Here is a 16291-nt window from a genome sequence, read left to right on the forward strand (position 1 = left end):
TCCCTTTTAGTCGCCTCCTACGACAAGCAGCAATACGTTTGGTGTATTCTGGTTTTCAAAAAATTCTTGAGTACGATGTTCGACTCAAAGCTCCCCGAACCCACAGGGACGAGCATCGCGTTTCTTTATCCTAAATATTGATTCAATCAATAGATAATATGAAATGATAAAGATTATTTAATGCAGTTTTAATATATTAATCCACCGTTGACCATTCGACTAGTGCTTTCCAACATCCCAGTATTAAGTTATATTAGTTGCAGCCTTTGAAGCTCATTTTATTTCAGGACTCACTTGAATCTGTACAAACTACAAAATGTTGAAGAAAATAGTGTGTGAAATACGTTACTATTTCAGAAATATGTGTGTTAAATGTGTTTTTATTTCAGAAATATATTATTCATGGAATTAAAACTGATATCTCAAGTAATTGTCTGTTATTGGTATTGATCTTTTTTTATTGCAGTGCCTGAAACATGAAAATATTGTTGGAATTAAAGGCGTCATCTCAGAAGGGTACGAGATAAGCCTAGTAATGGAATATGTGAAACATGGTTCATTAGAATCTTACTTGAAACACTACAGGGATATTTTGGATCCTTACAAACACCTGTTAAAATTTGCTAGTGATATTGCTCAGGTATGTAAACTAAACAAGTATATAAAATGGATGCATTGTATGATAAACATGTAAAAGCAACAGGTAGTGGAATAACTGTATTGTCTAATACTTACAATAATAATGTTGTTCAATTGTTTATACTGCTGCATTTATATTTTGGCTAATTTTAGAACTTTTAGGAAGAAACTTACTAACATATAGTTCTAACTTCTATAGTTCTAACTTCTAACTCACTATAGCATAAATGTACCATCTAAGTTATACGTACCAATTGGTTGATAATTTTCTATTTGTAAGTTATAAAACTATGTGCCGGTTGCACAAAAGCCGGTTAAATTTTAACCGTGATTAGTTCCACGATAACCAATCATAGAAGCCGTATTTTCAAAAAAGCCCTCTCCGATTGGTTCTCGTGAAATTAATCACGGTTAAAATTTAACCGGCTTTTGTGCACCGGGCTAATGTGTTGCATTTAATGCTTTTCTGATCAATAATATAATACTATATGATGTCACGAAATCAACTCTCATAATATCCATTCTGTATAAATATTCTCTTCCAAATAATATATCTAATGCTTAAATACTGAACTATCAGTATTGAAATATGTTAATGGTAGTATTGAAATATTAATATTATTGTAGGCTCAACTCAAATAAGATGATCAAATAAATTGCATTTTTCAGGGTATGAAATATCTGGGAGAGCGAAACATTGTGCATAGAGATTTGGCAGCAAGGAATATTTTAGTAGCAAATGAGTTTCAAGTGAAAATTTCCGATTTTGGATTGGCACAGACGATTGGAAACAACGATTACTACATCATTAAAACAAGACGTTATCTGCCTATCAAATGGTAAATCATCCGTTATTTTTGAAATTTTATGTCTGATTAACAAATATGTACATTTATGAAAATTATGAAAACATTTGGAAATAAACTGAAATTGAAATTATTCTAGTAACATAAAACTTGGAATTCTTGAATCAACTGTATTCTATTACTTTTTTTTCATCAAGTCTTCATTTCTCCACTGTCTTAAATGCAAAAAATTCATTAAATTCCAATCTTTATTTTTACGTTATATGTTAGAGAATGTTGTTTTGGCTTATCACTTTACTAAGCGAAAATTCATACTGAAAACGTTTATGTTAATTTATTTAGTAAAGATGAGATCATAATAATCTTTCACTTTTAAGTGAAGTAGCCTGTGAAACGTTGCAAAAAAATGCATTAGTCATCGTGGATAAGTTCAACTCTTTCGTTTCACAAATGTGTGAATATAATAATGGTACCGTATCAACTAGAATACTAGTATTATTACTATTATAATCCAAAATTTTAATTACTATTATTGTATTGATAACAGACGTAATGTATAGTTAGTTAGTATAAGTCTCTTTTTTCAAACAAGCTATTTTACGGTTGTATCAACCTACATTCTGGAGGCCATAACACTGGAAAATCGCATTTTTCCCTGAGATGCAATCAACTCAAGAAATAAGATTTATATTAATAACCATCAGCATACACACAATCAGATATATACACAATGTCACTTTTTTCAATCTGCTCTAATCTCCATTAAAATGTTGAACAAATTTCGAATTACAAAGAATGCATACATGACTAGAGTTAAGGTTTCACCGCTATTATGCCACTCTATGATGTTAATTTATGTAGTACAGATGAGATCATAATAAACTTTTACTTTTGAATAAAACAGTCGGGTTAGTTGGATAGAAGTTGCTATTTCCACTTTCTTGGGGGAATTGGGAAAAACTAAAACAAGAATAACCTGACAAGAATTGAATTTCTCGCCTGGACACCTTGGGTGGAACCAGTCCTTGACGATTCCCCAGTCTATCGACTGAAAAATCTTAACTAAATTCTGCTCTTGTTTTTGTTACAACAATTTTGTAATCTATTTGAATGTTTAGGTACGCGCCGGAATCGCTGCGCAGTGGCAAGTACTCGACACGCACGGACGTGTGGTCGTTTGGGGTGACGCTGTGGGAGATGTTCTCGTTGGGCGAGGATCCGCGCCTGCGCTTCGGCGCGAACGGCGGCGGCTCGGACCAGCCGGATGAGATCCTGTGGGCTCTCGACCAGGGAGTGCGGCTGCCCTGTCCCGACACGTGTCCGCCCCATATACACGTGCAACTGGTGCATCCCTGCTGGAAGGCCGACCCCCATCTCAGGCCCACCTTCGACGATCTCTCTCGCACCATCGCCCAACTGCGCAGTCAGCACGCCGACAACAACTGCGACCTCATTCAGTTCTCGTCGGGTACTACCAACTGAAATGTTTCCGTCTTCATCGACTGTCATGGGGCGATTACATGTGGCCAGTTTACTAGCTCCTAAACAGATACTAATTAGCTCCGTGAAATCCTTGACTTGCCAACTAGCAGCTAGTAACCAGCTAGTTAAGAAGCTGGGGAAGACCGGTCAACATTACTCGCTACTCGCCGGTGTTTGAGCGAGCTAGCTAATAATACTAGCTTCTAAACAGCTATTTTTCTATTTGATACCAACCACCTCCGTGAAATCCTATACTAGCAAACTAGCAGGCTAGTAACCAGCTAGTAAAGGAGTTGGGGAGAAAAGTTGAGTTGAAGACAGGTCATCGTTACTCGCTACTCGCCGGCGTTTGGGCGAGCTAGCTAATAGAGTATCCGTGTTTAAAGAGAGTTGCTAGTTGAAAAACGTCAATTGGCAAGCCAGTTGTGGGGTAAATGTGTGAAAAACTGGTTTAAGCCGAAGTTGGAGAGTAAGCGAGTGACAAGACACATGTGAATCGTCAACTACCGCATACACTGACTAGCTGGCTAGTGGCTAGTAAATTCTGATAAATGTCTTCGCTTCCTTCTACCCTTCGCCTACCTTTCTTGTCTCCTATTCAGATGTCAAGGCTTGGGTGCTTAGAATTTTGTATTTAATTTATAGAAACTATGGTTAATAGAGGGGATAAGCTGGGATTGTCGATTTTGAAGTTACCGCAAGTTTGATCTGCCAGTTGTTCAATCTACAGAATAGTATTGCACAGTATGTGTGTATCAAACTATACAGGTTGATAATTTATAATCTTGTTGAATTCAACTCATATAAATGTTGCTCTCTGTATGTGATATGATACAAATTTAACGTAATGTTTTCGACCAAATGTCCTGATATGTTATAGAGGCCTATATGGTTGATTTAAAGTTATCTGATCTCGGCCTAAACCGCTTTGCTGCTGATTTTCATCCTGTCAGCTTTAATATGCAAACGTATATAGTTCTTCCTTATTATTATTTTATCTCAATAAATGTAAGCTACATTCTTGAAGTGCGTACAGATATACGCGCCTCCAAAACGCTCCGCAATCGCTCCAATCAAGAACGTTACGGGAGATGTTAGCTCTTCTCGTGTTCCACTCTTGCTCCCCGGTCGATCATTAATCGATCTGCTCGAGTGACGTTCGATTGCGGAGCAGAGAAAAAGTGTGTACGCACCTTTACACATTATCGAAAAGTATGCGTAATCTGCTTGTGACAACGCAAATACATATATCTTTGTTTAGAAAAGTAGGCTTAGTCTTGGTGTGTTGAAGCGATGTAAGTTTTCATCAAGACAAGAGGCATTAACCAATTATTCTGGTTTCAATTCGTGATTCTATTTGTCAGCCGATTTTTTATCAGTTGTGTTTTTTTGAAAAACTAAAGCTTTGAAACTTTTCATTTGTTCGGAATTGACCGATCAAATTGCACAATATTTGATCAGTTACATTGAGTTCACTCAATAATTTCATAAATATTTCCTAAATAACGTAAGCACAGCTTGAAGAAAATATATAGATTATTTACACATTATTTATATACGAGTATTATCACAGAATTAATTCACATTAATGGCTCTGTCTATTTTATGACTCTGTACATGGCAGGAAAAGGTTGCAGTTTTTCCAGGTTAAGTGACAGTGCCGTTGAATTTCCATGCGCTTGCCACGAATCATTCGTCAGTTACAATATTGTCTTACCACTCACTTCTACTGCCGATTAAAAAATATGTAGTGTTATCCGTTTCCAACGGGAAAGAATAAAAGTTTTACTGAAACCGCTAGTTGTGTAGTATGCAAGCCTAATTTCAACATTTGGAGAGAGTTTCTAATGAATTTTGTCAAGCTTAAGGCAACGGTCAATGTCTTCGGACATCTTCGACAATGTCTCGGGGACGTGTCGTGGATGGACGGCCGCTGTGTTGTTAGTTGTTGATGTTATTCTTCCTCTAACAGAAGATTGACACAAACTAGAAACAATTGACATTGAGATAACGTCGCCACCATACACACTACAACTCGCGGTGAATTTCAGTCGCACTTTTATTGTTTCCCGTTGAAAAACTGATTATACCTACGAATTCTACCAACAAATTGAACAATTCTACCTACGAATTGTTTAATTGACGGTAGAAGTGATCAGTAGTTCCATAATAGATTGGTCCTAACTGACGAATGAATCATGCATGACAACCGCATGAAACTATCGCAGGACCGCCTTTAACTGGAAGAAAGTTTCCTGAAAATCAGTCTTTTCCTGTCAAGTACAGAGTCATAATATAGTGTGACGTAATTCTGTGAAAATCCTCAATTTCATAGACATGAAGTCAAGTAACCAAAATTTACCCATAAAGCTCGAATGTTTTTGAAAATTTGAGTGGTGTTGTTCGATTCAAATCTACTCAAGACACAAAACTGATTTTGCACAAAATTGTTATTTTCCGAGATCACTTAATCGAGTGTTTTGTAAATATTGAAAGTGTTTTGTAGTTGTTATTTAGTGAAATTTTAACCTTTTACAAAAATGATTTCTCGTGTTGTTGACTTGTAGAATCGATGATTTTAGTAGATGCATTGGTATCTATCACTTAATGTATGTGGATATCTGCTCTGTGGACTCAGCCATGTTATTACTGTATAATAGTATAGCATTAATTTTGACTTTTTATTTTTCTATCGATTTCGGGTCTTTCTAATGAAACTGAAAGTTCTTGAACATTGCCATTTTTTATTATTATTAGTGTATAACATCTACAATATTATTAGTTTTTTCGTATGGATTTTAATCTGTATCATTTTATGGTCTAAATCATTATGAAAGTAGTGCATTATTATTACGACTTTTTAGACCAATACTGATCTAACCCAAAATATCAAGTACTATTTTTCTTGTGTAATAAATACTCGGTTGATGAAGCATTTCTATGAATTGAAGAAATCCCTATTGATTCCTTTTAACATTTTATTGGTCAGTCATGCTCCTGGTTATCTGTAGATCTAGACTATAAAATTGATTATGTTTGCGCCCTTCCAGGCCACACTGCTGTTTAGACTAAGTAGTTTAGACTTATTTATTTATTTATTTTTACTTATTTTCAAATAATCTTTATATTTTTTACTTTATTTTCAAATATATCTTTATATTTGGTACTTTATTTTCAAATAATCGAATATTTCAATAGTATATTATGAAAACCTAGTTTGTTTACTTTCCTCTTTTAATTGTTATACATGTACTTATTAGATATATATTTTGTGATCTCGCTATATTGCATTGATTTTATATTATCAGTTTTTATTTACTAGTATTCTTGTAATCCAAATTAAATGTGTTTCAAATTGTAAAGATGTTGATAGTATTTTATCAATGCTTTGTTTTAATCAAAATAGTTTTTAAGTAGCTTCTAAGTGAATGTGATTTCTTTACGTAACTTCTTCTCAATGTGATGTTAACTGCTCAATCAAGTCTGAAAATAAGATTGTTATTGAAATGGATGTTGTTAATCTATTTGTTTTTCTAATAAACATTCCAAAATTTAATATTGAATTATTTCTGAATACTGTTCAGGACAGTATTTTATTTGATTGACGAGTATTCCCATAAGAAAATGTAGCAATTGAGTTGTGTGAGATGTTTTCTTGCTAAACTCGTTTGCATTCGGAAGATTATTATTTCATATAAAAACTTGTTGATTGATGATGAAGCATAAACAAAAATTCATCAACGAGTAGCTGAATGGGTTTAAGAGTGTTTACATTTCTGAGTGCTAAACTCCAGATTCTACAGTGATATGCAATATCTATTGTATTCTTCAAACTAAATTGAAAAATTGACCAATTGAAAAATGTCACTTATCGTTCCTGAGATGATTTAGCAAGTTACTAATGCTTTCAGGCTGGGTTACTGAAACCAGGATCAACTTCAATAACATAACGATATGGTAATTGAACTGTTTTTTCTTTGGCACCTAGTTAGAGACTAATAAGCTCTTATTCCAGTCACTATATACATTGGTGCATGCAATTTATATTGTAGTTCTGATTTTTTAATATATTATTTGGGTACATAAGAGAAGTCCAGAACCAATTTCTTCATGCAAAATTTCCTTTTGCTAGATACAGGTGGCCCAAAAACCTCGTATTTTCTGCTAATTTTCCAGTTTTCAGCTATTTCTGCCAAATCTCGTTATCGGACTGAAAAATTTTCTCTCGCCTTTTTTATAGAATATGAAATTCTGTATAAAATTAGATCATTCGGAACTCTCTATCTCCAATGAGTAGCCTTCTAAGTTATGATTTTTCAAAAATGAGTGAAATTTGAAGAGAGAATAAACTTTTGATGAATTTTAGATTTTGATCAATAATATCTTCCGATTGTTACCATTTAGATGTATAATTCTAAATCCCTCTGGGCGTATTTTTGTGCTCTACAATCTGAGATCAGGTAGAGCGCTCTATCTCATTTAGATTTCCAAGTACACCTGACAACAATGCTCCTTGCATTGTGAAAAAACACCTAATTTTCAGCTTCAACCATCATCACCAACTACATAGTCTTCACATTGATATTTCGCATAATGACATAAGTTCATAAAATTATGTTCTATGAGTATCACCCGTTAGATGCACTTCATTTCAGTATTTCCTAGTGGAGAGGCGCGCTTAAGGACACCTCAAGGATCAAAATTTCAAACACATAACTTCTGACACAATGCTCAGATTTCATCGTACTGCACTTCATTCTTCTCGGCTCATCAAGGCGGTCCAAAATCATGCATCATAAGTCAAATTCGGTCGAAAAGTGGAAGATTTATTGTTGAGTGTACTTAAGCCCATATTCCAATACACAAAAAATGGCCAATTTCTATATTCAAAGCCGCATGTCTTTTGAAATACTTCTGATAAAATTACCAAATCTAGTGAGGATTTGAAAATCATCCCCCTCTACCCCACTCCAATAAGTATAATACTTTCAATTCCAATACCATTTGAAAGTTACAGAATATTTCAAAAAATGCCGATTTAAGTTTTTACATTTTTTCCGTGATTTTACTGTTGATCAAGAGCTTCTGAAACGAGTCTGATACATCATAGAAACTCTTGATTGATTCCAAATTGTAGATAAATTCATCGTCTACGAGCTCAGTTGTCTAAAAGCCATCTTGAATAACTTTCCCCTATCATAGTACAGCCAAAACCGTTAATATGATAAAAATATCTACAATTTCCGGATTTTTTTCAACAATCAAATCTCACTCTACGAAAATATTTTTCCATACAGCAGGTAAAAGACGAAATTCTATTGTATATTTCAAGATCAAGTAATGACTTTTATAATAAGGGGTTACCGAAATACATAGCTTTGAATATAGAAATTGGTCATTTTTTGTATATTGGAATATGGGCTTTAGTACGCTCAACAATAAATTTTCCACTTTTCGACCGAATTTGACTTATGATGCATGATTTTGGACCGCCTTGACGAGCCGAGAAGAATGAAGTGTAGTACGATGAAATCTGAGCATTATGTCAGAAGTTATGTGTTTGAAATTTTGATCCTTGAGGTGTCCTTAAGCGCGCCTCTCCACTAGGAAATACTGAAATGAAGTGCATCTAACGGGTGATACTCATAGAACATAATTTTATGAACTTATGTCATTATGCGAAATATCAATGTGAAGACTATGTAGTTGGTGATGATGGTTGAAGCTGAAAATTAGGTGTTTTTTCACAATGCAAGGAGCATTGTTGTCAGGTGTACTTGGAAATCTATATGAGATAGAGCGCTCTACCTGATCTCAGATTGTAGAGCACAAAAATACGCCCAGAGGGATTTAGAATTATACATCTAAATGGTAACAATCGGAAGATATTGTTGATCAAAATCTAAAATTCATCAAAAATTGATTCTCTCTTCAAATTTCACTCATTTTTGAAAAATCATAACTCAGTACTCATTGGAGATAGAGAGTTACGAATGATCTCATTTTATTCTGAATTTTATAATCTAAAAAAAAGGCGAGAGTAAATTTTTCTGTCCGATTACGAGATTTGGCAGAAATAAATGAGAACTGGAAAATGAGCCGAAAATACGAGGTTTTTGGGCTACTCTGTATCTAGCACAAGGAAATTTTGCATGAAGAAATTGGTTCTGGACTTCTCTTATGAACCCAAATAATATATTAAAAAATCATAATTACAATATAAATTGCAAGCACACTCCCTTTTTTATGTCTATATTGACTGGACGGACTATCTAGCTTAAATTGATAAGAATACTGTTTGTGAGTATGACCTATTGGTTTAGCCTTCTGTAATGGTTGAGGACTAAATTGGAATAACATTATTCTCTACACATCCAGTAAAGGATACTCTTTTTTTGCACTGTCACTATGAAACTTTTGACACTTTAGCACCAAACTAATTTATGCGGCTTTCTGCGTCTAAGTCTTCTCAATTCATGAAGGTTGAGCAGCTGGACTGCTTCCACCTTCAAATGTTGATGAAGTCTTTCTGTAAATTTTTAGATTTCACTGATGACTGTTATTGTCACTCCCAGGTTGCGGTGGAAATCTAAGCTTGGCATCTAATGTCAAATATTTTGCAGTGTTGGAGTAGGGTAGAATATTACTTTTAATTGCCAGGGGAATTCATTTAACTTTTCTGTAAGTAAAGTTAACATCGACTGACTTTGCTTCATTCAATTTTATAAGCCAGTGCTTTGTCCAAACATTGATTCTGTTGACTGCCAACTGCATTGTCTCTGTAGTCTTTAAAATTTTCAGCAACACTGATAAAATTGCATTGTCATCAGTATATGTTGCTAGTTTTACATTTTCGGGGTATATATCAGATGTGTAGAGGAGATACAGGAGTGGACCCAGCACACTTCCTTGAGGAACTTCAGCCAGGAATTGAACTCTGATAGCATTGAGCTGATATATAAATAGAACAAATATATTGTGATTGGTGCAACTCAGTTTTAGTATTTGGAAGGAGTTAATAATATTATTATCAGGTAAATAAATATTAGAAACAATATTAGTGTAAATTAATAATAAGATAGGAAGGAAGTAGCCTAACCACGGTTTCAATATTTTTTATATAGAATTTCAAAAATATTTTTACTACTATTAGAGACAGTGGTTGATATTGAAATTATAAACAAGCTCTGCTCTGGACTGTTCTTGAAAATCTATTACATTGAAACTATGAAGTGATCAGTAGCCCACTCTATTTCCAGAAAAAACAATATGTATTCATTTGACAAAAAATCAGTAGTTATAATAATAATTTCTGTTGATTCATGCTACCTAGAAATGTAAATAAAATACACACATTCGTGTTATAACCAGGCAAGTGCACTTGGTCGCCAATACTTGGCAATTGAAATTGGAGTTTTCTTGAACCACCTTTTATCCAGAGTAAAGAGATAAGTTAAGAGCTAAGAATTAGCTGGCATAATGTAGTAAGGAATATAGGCTAGTGCAAGAAACATAAAAGCAGAAATAAAGAAACCAATAATGTAACTATCCCCTATGGCTAAAATCGTTAGCTTTGAAAAATCACTCTTTTTTGGGAGAAAAAATAGTGAGAAGAGTATAATATTTAATAGTACATTAGAATTTGATTTGAAACTAAACAAAAATATTTTTTGTTGCTGATCGCCCAAAATTGAATTATTGCATGATAAAAATTTGTGTAGGTGATATTTTCATGGATGAGTTACTGATAACGTTGAATAATGATATTAAATATTATAACTGAGCTACTAATACAATTCAATGGAAAATATAGGAAATTTGAATTTATATAGGCCTATTGTGGGATGTATGACCTCGGGTCGTATCTCCAGTCACAGTGAATGTATGAGGTTGAAGCTTTAGGCGGGATGCACACCGGAGAAACGCGTTTCGTGAAAAAAATTTCAGGAAACGTGAAACGAAAGTTGCTCGCAATCGACTGATAAGATTAAGCAGGAAACGTTTCTTTTGTATGCATGCGCGAGTGAAACGCATTGCATGAAACAAGTTTCATGAAAGAGGGCTTCACGAAATGCGTTTCTCCGGTGTGCATCCCGCCTTACAAATACCAAACATAGGTTTCTATGCATACATAATATATATTACGGTATATATCATATTCTGAAAGTTTTATGCGAATCTGGAAGAAAAAACATTGTATGCATGCGCGAGTGAAACGCATTGCATGAAACAAGTTTCATGAAAGAGGGGTTCACGAAATGCGTTTCTGCGGTGTGCATCCCGCCTAAGGGTTTTATATAAAAATATAGACTAATACCAGCATACATCATCTTGAAAAATTTCAATTTGACTTACCGGTAACCCTGCATTATCGATTAAATTTTAAATATGAAAGTAAATTTTTACTATACGGTACGTTAATAATTAACTCTTAAGTTATTATTTACTGTACAGTTAATATTTATTGTCAGATTACGTCAAATTGAAAAAGAGGTAGATATTTTTTCCGACTATAGGCTCTACGAGTTGTAATTTCTTTTGTAGGAACAGCAACATTAATGTTGCATCATTAATGCAACATGAAGGAAAATAATCATTCCAAGGAAAACGATAAAGGTGTGATAAAAACCATTTTTTGGCTACTTCAATGTACCATTACCATAAGGTAACTTTTGTGCTTCTTTATTCTGTGTAGCGTAATTTAATTTATTAATTTGATGGGAAAGGTTATTATTACAAGTTGTGTATTATTTACAATTGACTCTAATTTTGGGAAGTCAAAATAACATTTTAAGTACGACAATTGTATGATTCCGTGATATTTATGGAGTCAGTGCAAGCTATTTTGATTTGAAGGTTGTTTAGCCGGGTTGAAGATTGGCGGGGTTGTTGAGCCGCCAATCAAGAGGACAGTCTCGGGTCACGTGCATTTGTTTATTGTCATTTTCATGTGTACGGAATCCTTGTACTAAACAAGGAGGCCCCGTAGCATGATAGACAGAGATGCCTCCGCTGTGCGACAAGCACCAAAAACGAAGAGACAAGAGAGCAGAGTACCGATGAGAATGAGAGAAAAACAAGGCCACGCCATATTGAATCAGTTGTTAATTTTTGCGTGCTGTGTTATTTTTTCAATAATCATTTTGTGTTAATTACTAGTGCTAATTATTTGTGATAGTGACGATCGGTTTTCATCGATGATGCTTTTTGAAACTAAATATTTGTGTGAAATGGAGTACGTTTGGATAAATACTACAATCAACACCTTGTCGGTACTTTTGTAATCGATTTGTCAGCCAGTTAACAAATTGGGAACGTCCTTGATTGACCCCCCAGGTATGTTTTATAACTTATTAAAAAGTATTTCATTATGGGTATCGTTGAAATCCTAATATTCTGTATATTTTTGTGATGTGCTTACATTTTTGGTTAGGTCAATTACTAATGTGTATGCTAGGTAATGTGTATGCTATTATCCATCTATTTTGTGGTAATGAATCTGAAGGGAAGCTATATCGGTTCAATGCTTCGGGGTTTGAAGCTAATGGCATTACATGTTAATTTTTTTGGTCAATTACCATTTGAATCTATTCAAATCTTATATTTGTAAACTATAACCTATAAATTTCTAGTTAGCCTATCGGCATTTGTAGACTTCGTAGATTTAAAGTTTTATTTACAGTAAACACTTGTTTGTTTGGTTGAGTCTTACTTTCATTTTAGGTTAAACTAATTGAGTGTTTACAAACAAATATTTTTTTTTTTAATAAAACCTATACACTTCAATCATTTTTAACCGGCATTAACAGTTGAAGGTTACGGCTATATTTCACTAAAAAAATCTATGAACTTGAGTATAATAATTAAAATTTGTGGCTCCAATAACGTTGGTAACTTATGTTGAAATTAGTGGATAAAAATGTTGGTATCAAGTTTGTTTTAAAACAATTGAACAAATTTTTAAGCTTACTTATGACTAAATATAGGTGCTAATAAAGAAGCACTTGAGCTTTTTTTGCTTTGTCAAAAAACTGAAAACCAACAGAGAGTGGAACATAATATAAATTAACTTATTCAAGTTATGCTATAGTATATTGCAAGATGCAAGTTAAACACTATTGCTGATTTTATGCTTCTAATATCTAGAATATTATTGTTTTAACTCAAGCTGAAGCTTTCTCAAGTAGTATTATTAATTTACATTTCTAATTGTTTAACGGGTGATTGATAAATTGACCTAGGCCTACTATGGTTAGGTTTGTGTTCGCTATTTTTGTCTACTAAGCCGACTAGTGATCTTGATTTTGTGAAGTAGTACTGTAAATTGACACGTATCAATCAACATCTCAACAAAGTAAGAAAACTCGTTTATAGATATTTTAATCTTTGTAATTTTTTATTTTTCTGTCTTGACTAGGTAAATCCGATAGACTTTGTTATCCCATTTTTCCCTATAATATCGTAAGCAAGCCATGAAATTGCTCTGGGTTACCAAGATATGGACCATATTACCAAGCAGGAAGCTTAGTAGACATATCAATTTTTGTGTGATAAATCGTTTAATCAATCGTTTGCCCTACATTGTATGTTCTGTTTAAAAATTCAGGATGATCCATTCTTCAATTTTGTATGCTGTTTTTTCTATTCAAAAATTATTATCTTTCCACCCATTTTGGGGTTTATTATGACATGTTATGGTGGAAGCAAACTCAATTAGGTTGAAATGGATTATAAACCTGTATGAAATAAAATTATACAGACTGAACTCTCTGATACCTGCAGCAATTGGTTTTCTAATCACTAGGATTTTAACACTTCAAATCCTAAAAAGTCGTACTTCAATAGTTTTTATTTAATACCGTATAGTAAATCTCGAATTAGCATTGGTTTGATGTCTTGTCTGTCAGTAGCCATATCAGTTAACTCCATTCTTTCAACCTCCGCATCGTAGCCAAATCGTTTGTTGGCCAAGAAGAAAAAATGAACTAACAGAAAATTCAGTCTCAATCATGAAAATGTATTATTGAATCATAAACAAAAGAATTATTGTTCTTGTCAAATAAAATATAGGCTAGGCCTATTTGAGACAGATTGTATTTGCTGAGGGTGACGATGCCCTCATGATCCTGTGCTTAATAAGGCGGATGATGATAAGATAAGATTGAACCTACGGTTTTTGGTGGGTTCCGAACCACCGGGAAGCGATTTTACAACTCATGAGTCACATTCAGAGGAGTTTGCTCAAGTTGTCATCCTTCCAACGGGAGTATCAGGCGCATGATTTTCAACTCATCTAAGCGATAGCTTATTAGTGCGAACACTGAGTCAACCCGCTTCCCGTCATTGATCATTATTAACTAGAAAATTTAATATTATATAAGATATTCCGGAATGTCTTGAATTATTCTATTTACAATAGAAAATACTTGGATAGAAAGACTGTGAAAATATAAGACTTTACAACTTGTCCTATCATTTCCACTGACCTTATGACGTGAATTTCACTATAGTAATAAACATATCAAGTTAATCTACCATTTATTAAAAATAATAATAACACTATAATACTTTTTTCTACAAACGTGTATTATCTTAAAGTAATTTTTACATAACTTTGAATGAATTACAAAAAAGGGATCAATATCTGAAAAGCATTATACAAATTATTATACAAATTATTCAGTGTTATAAACAGTCAATTTTATTTATATCAAATGAAGATCCTTCATTGACCTATTATTTCAATTTCATGAGAAATACATCAGTGATCACAAACTGATATTTGCATGTGAAACACCTGAAATAAGGAGAAATTTGATCCATGTTGTGGTCCTATCTATAAATTCAATTAATGCATATATAATTAATAGTTTTAAGTATTCAGATGTGGGCGTAAATCCCTTTACTGATAATATCTCTAGAGCTCTAGATTAGGTATAATAATAACTGGAATATGACGATATTTCTAATTTTACTCTGTGTATCATTCAGAATGTCTCCTATTATTTGTTCTTACAGATTACAACGTAAATAAAATATATTCAATAATAGTATCTGGAATAAATGTGTATTGTTTCAAGGAAATAGGTAAACAACTTTCATGATAAACCTAAAAATACAGTATTTGCTTTATTGTGAAGAGGGGGGGGGGTTCGTGGTGAACGAATGAGCATATTTTTGGAATTACATTTTATATTATTACAGTGTGATAAGAGCATTTTTACTAATAATGTTTATACTCATATAAACTCTTCTACCTCGCATTATAACCGCTACTTGTTATCATAATGTATAGCTTTATTAACGTAATTTTGAATTACTCCTGATGGTAACAATCAATTCAAAAATATAATTATACAGTATCTAGATTTTTAGTTGCTATGCTTCAGCTTAAATAGGTTTTCTAAAAAGGCATTGTCAATTAAATCGCCAATTGTTTCATTGCGTTACACTGATAGTTACATTACCGTATTACATTTGCATCAATAAAATACCATGAGAATTATTGATTTAACCAAATGTAATTTTCCATCAACTGTAACTTCACAATGTCTTGAATAAAATGTCTTGAATAAAGTACAAGAAATAAACCTATATCAATTGAATCGACAAATAATAATTAAAAATCAAGTCAAGTTCAGTTTTCTGACATCTCAATTTTAATTTCGGTCTTGCATTGACCGTAAAAATAACACTCTAGCGAGTATATAGAACAGCTTAAAGATTGCTTTTTTAGGGTGGATTTACATACTATCAGTAAACGTGTCCGAAATAGTGAGCATATTATTCTCATGGGACTATTTCTCGATTTATTCATTTATTCAACTTCCAACGGTACATCACCGATTTTTCAAGAAAAATAACTGTAGAAAAATATATACAATCAAAAAAAGGATAAGCAATATTTGAATTTGAATATCAAATAATATAAACAATATAAGCAAAAAAATCAAAATACATGACAACACACAGTTAACAGGAGATCAAAAGTGAAAATATCATAAAAGAGGAACAATAGCAGAAATTCATATTGATTGAAATAGGGTACCATTGATGTTCGCTCGGCCGGATTGAGTAGGATGTAGGATTAGTCCCATTAAAACACAGACAAATATATTTTCCTACAGATACCTTGAAAAGTGACCATTTCTGCATTGATTGCAGGCCGCAAAGAATCACTTTTCCGCTCTAGTGCGCAAAGTATTACTTTGCGTACTCCAGATTTGCAGCATGACAACGCAAAATAGTTAGTAGGTTATATGGAGCACCAGTGCAGGAAAATCAAAATTAAGTTGGTAAAACTGACTGTGGTATAGTGAGGTGCAGTGGACAACGGTGACAGTGGTTGCCAATTTATTATGTGC

The 16291-nt window shown here is 33.4% G+C and overlaps 3 protein-coding genes across 5 annotated transcripts in view; 2 read left to right on the forward strand and 1 right to left on the reverse strand.

The window, feature by feature from the left end:
* Positions 1-5479, forward strand: part of LOC111055916 (tyrosine-protein kinase hopscotch) — a 65792-nt gene extending 60313 nt beyond the window's left edge. Inside the window, exons 16-18 of the mRNA XM_022343226.2 lie at positions 467-640; positions 1309-1478; positions 2564-5479. Of these exons, the coding sequence (XP_022198918.2) occupies positions 467-640; positions 1309-1478; positions 2564-2927 (708 nt within the window). The 3' untranslated portion in view covers positions 2928-5479. The remainder of the gene's footprint in view (positions 1-466; positions 641-1308; positions 1479-2563) is intronic.
* The window catches only part of LOC111044905, a 336821-nt gene that overhangs the window by 192841 nt on the left and 127689 nt on the right, over positions 1-16291 (reverse strand). The gene's annotated exons all lie outside the window — the stretch shown is intronic.
* The window catches only part of LOC111062423 (transcriptional repressor p66-beta), a 60898-nt gene continuing 56557 nt past the window's right edge, over positions 11951-16291 (forward strand). For 2 of the 3 annotated variants that reach the window (XM_039421309.1, XM_039421310.1), the window contains exon 1: positions 11953-12263. The gene's annotated coding sequence lies outside the window, so the exon portion shown is untranslated. Of the gene's footprint in view, positions 12264-16291 lie in introns of all 3 variants that reach the window. The other variant, XM_039421312.1, reaches the window with a different exon arrangement.

Source organism: Nilaparvata lugens, chromosome 2 (assembly GCF_014356525.2).
Source record: "Nilaparvata lugens isolate BPH chromosome 2, ASM1435652v1, whole genome shotgun sequence".
Classification (NCBI taxonomy): domain Eukaryota; kingdom Metazoa; phylum Arthropoda; class Insecta; order Hemiptera; family Delphacidae; genus Nilaparvata; species Nilaparvata lugens.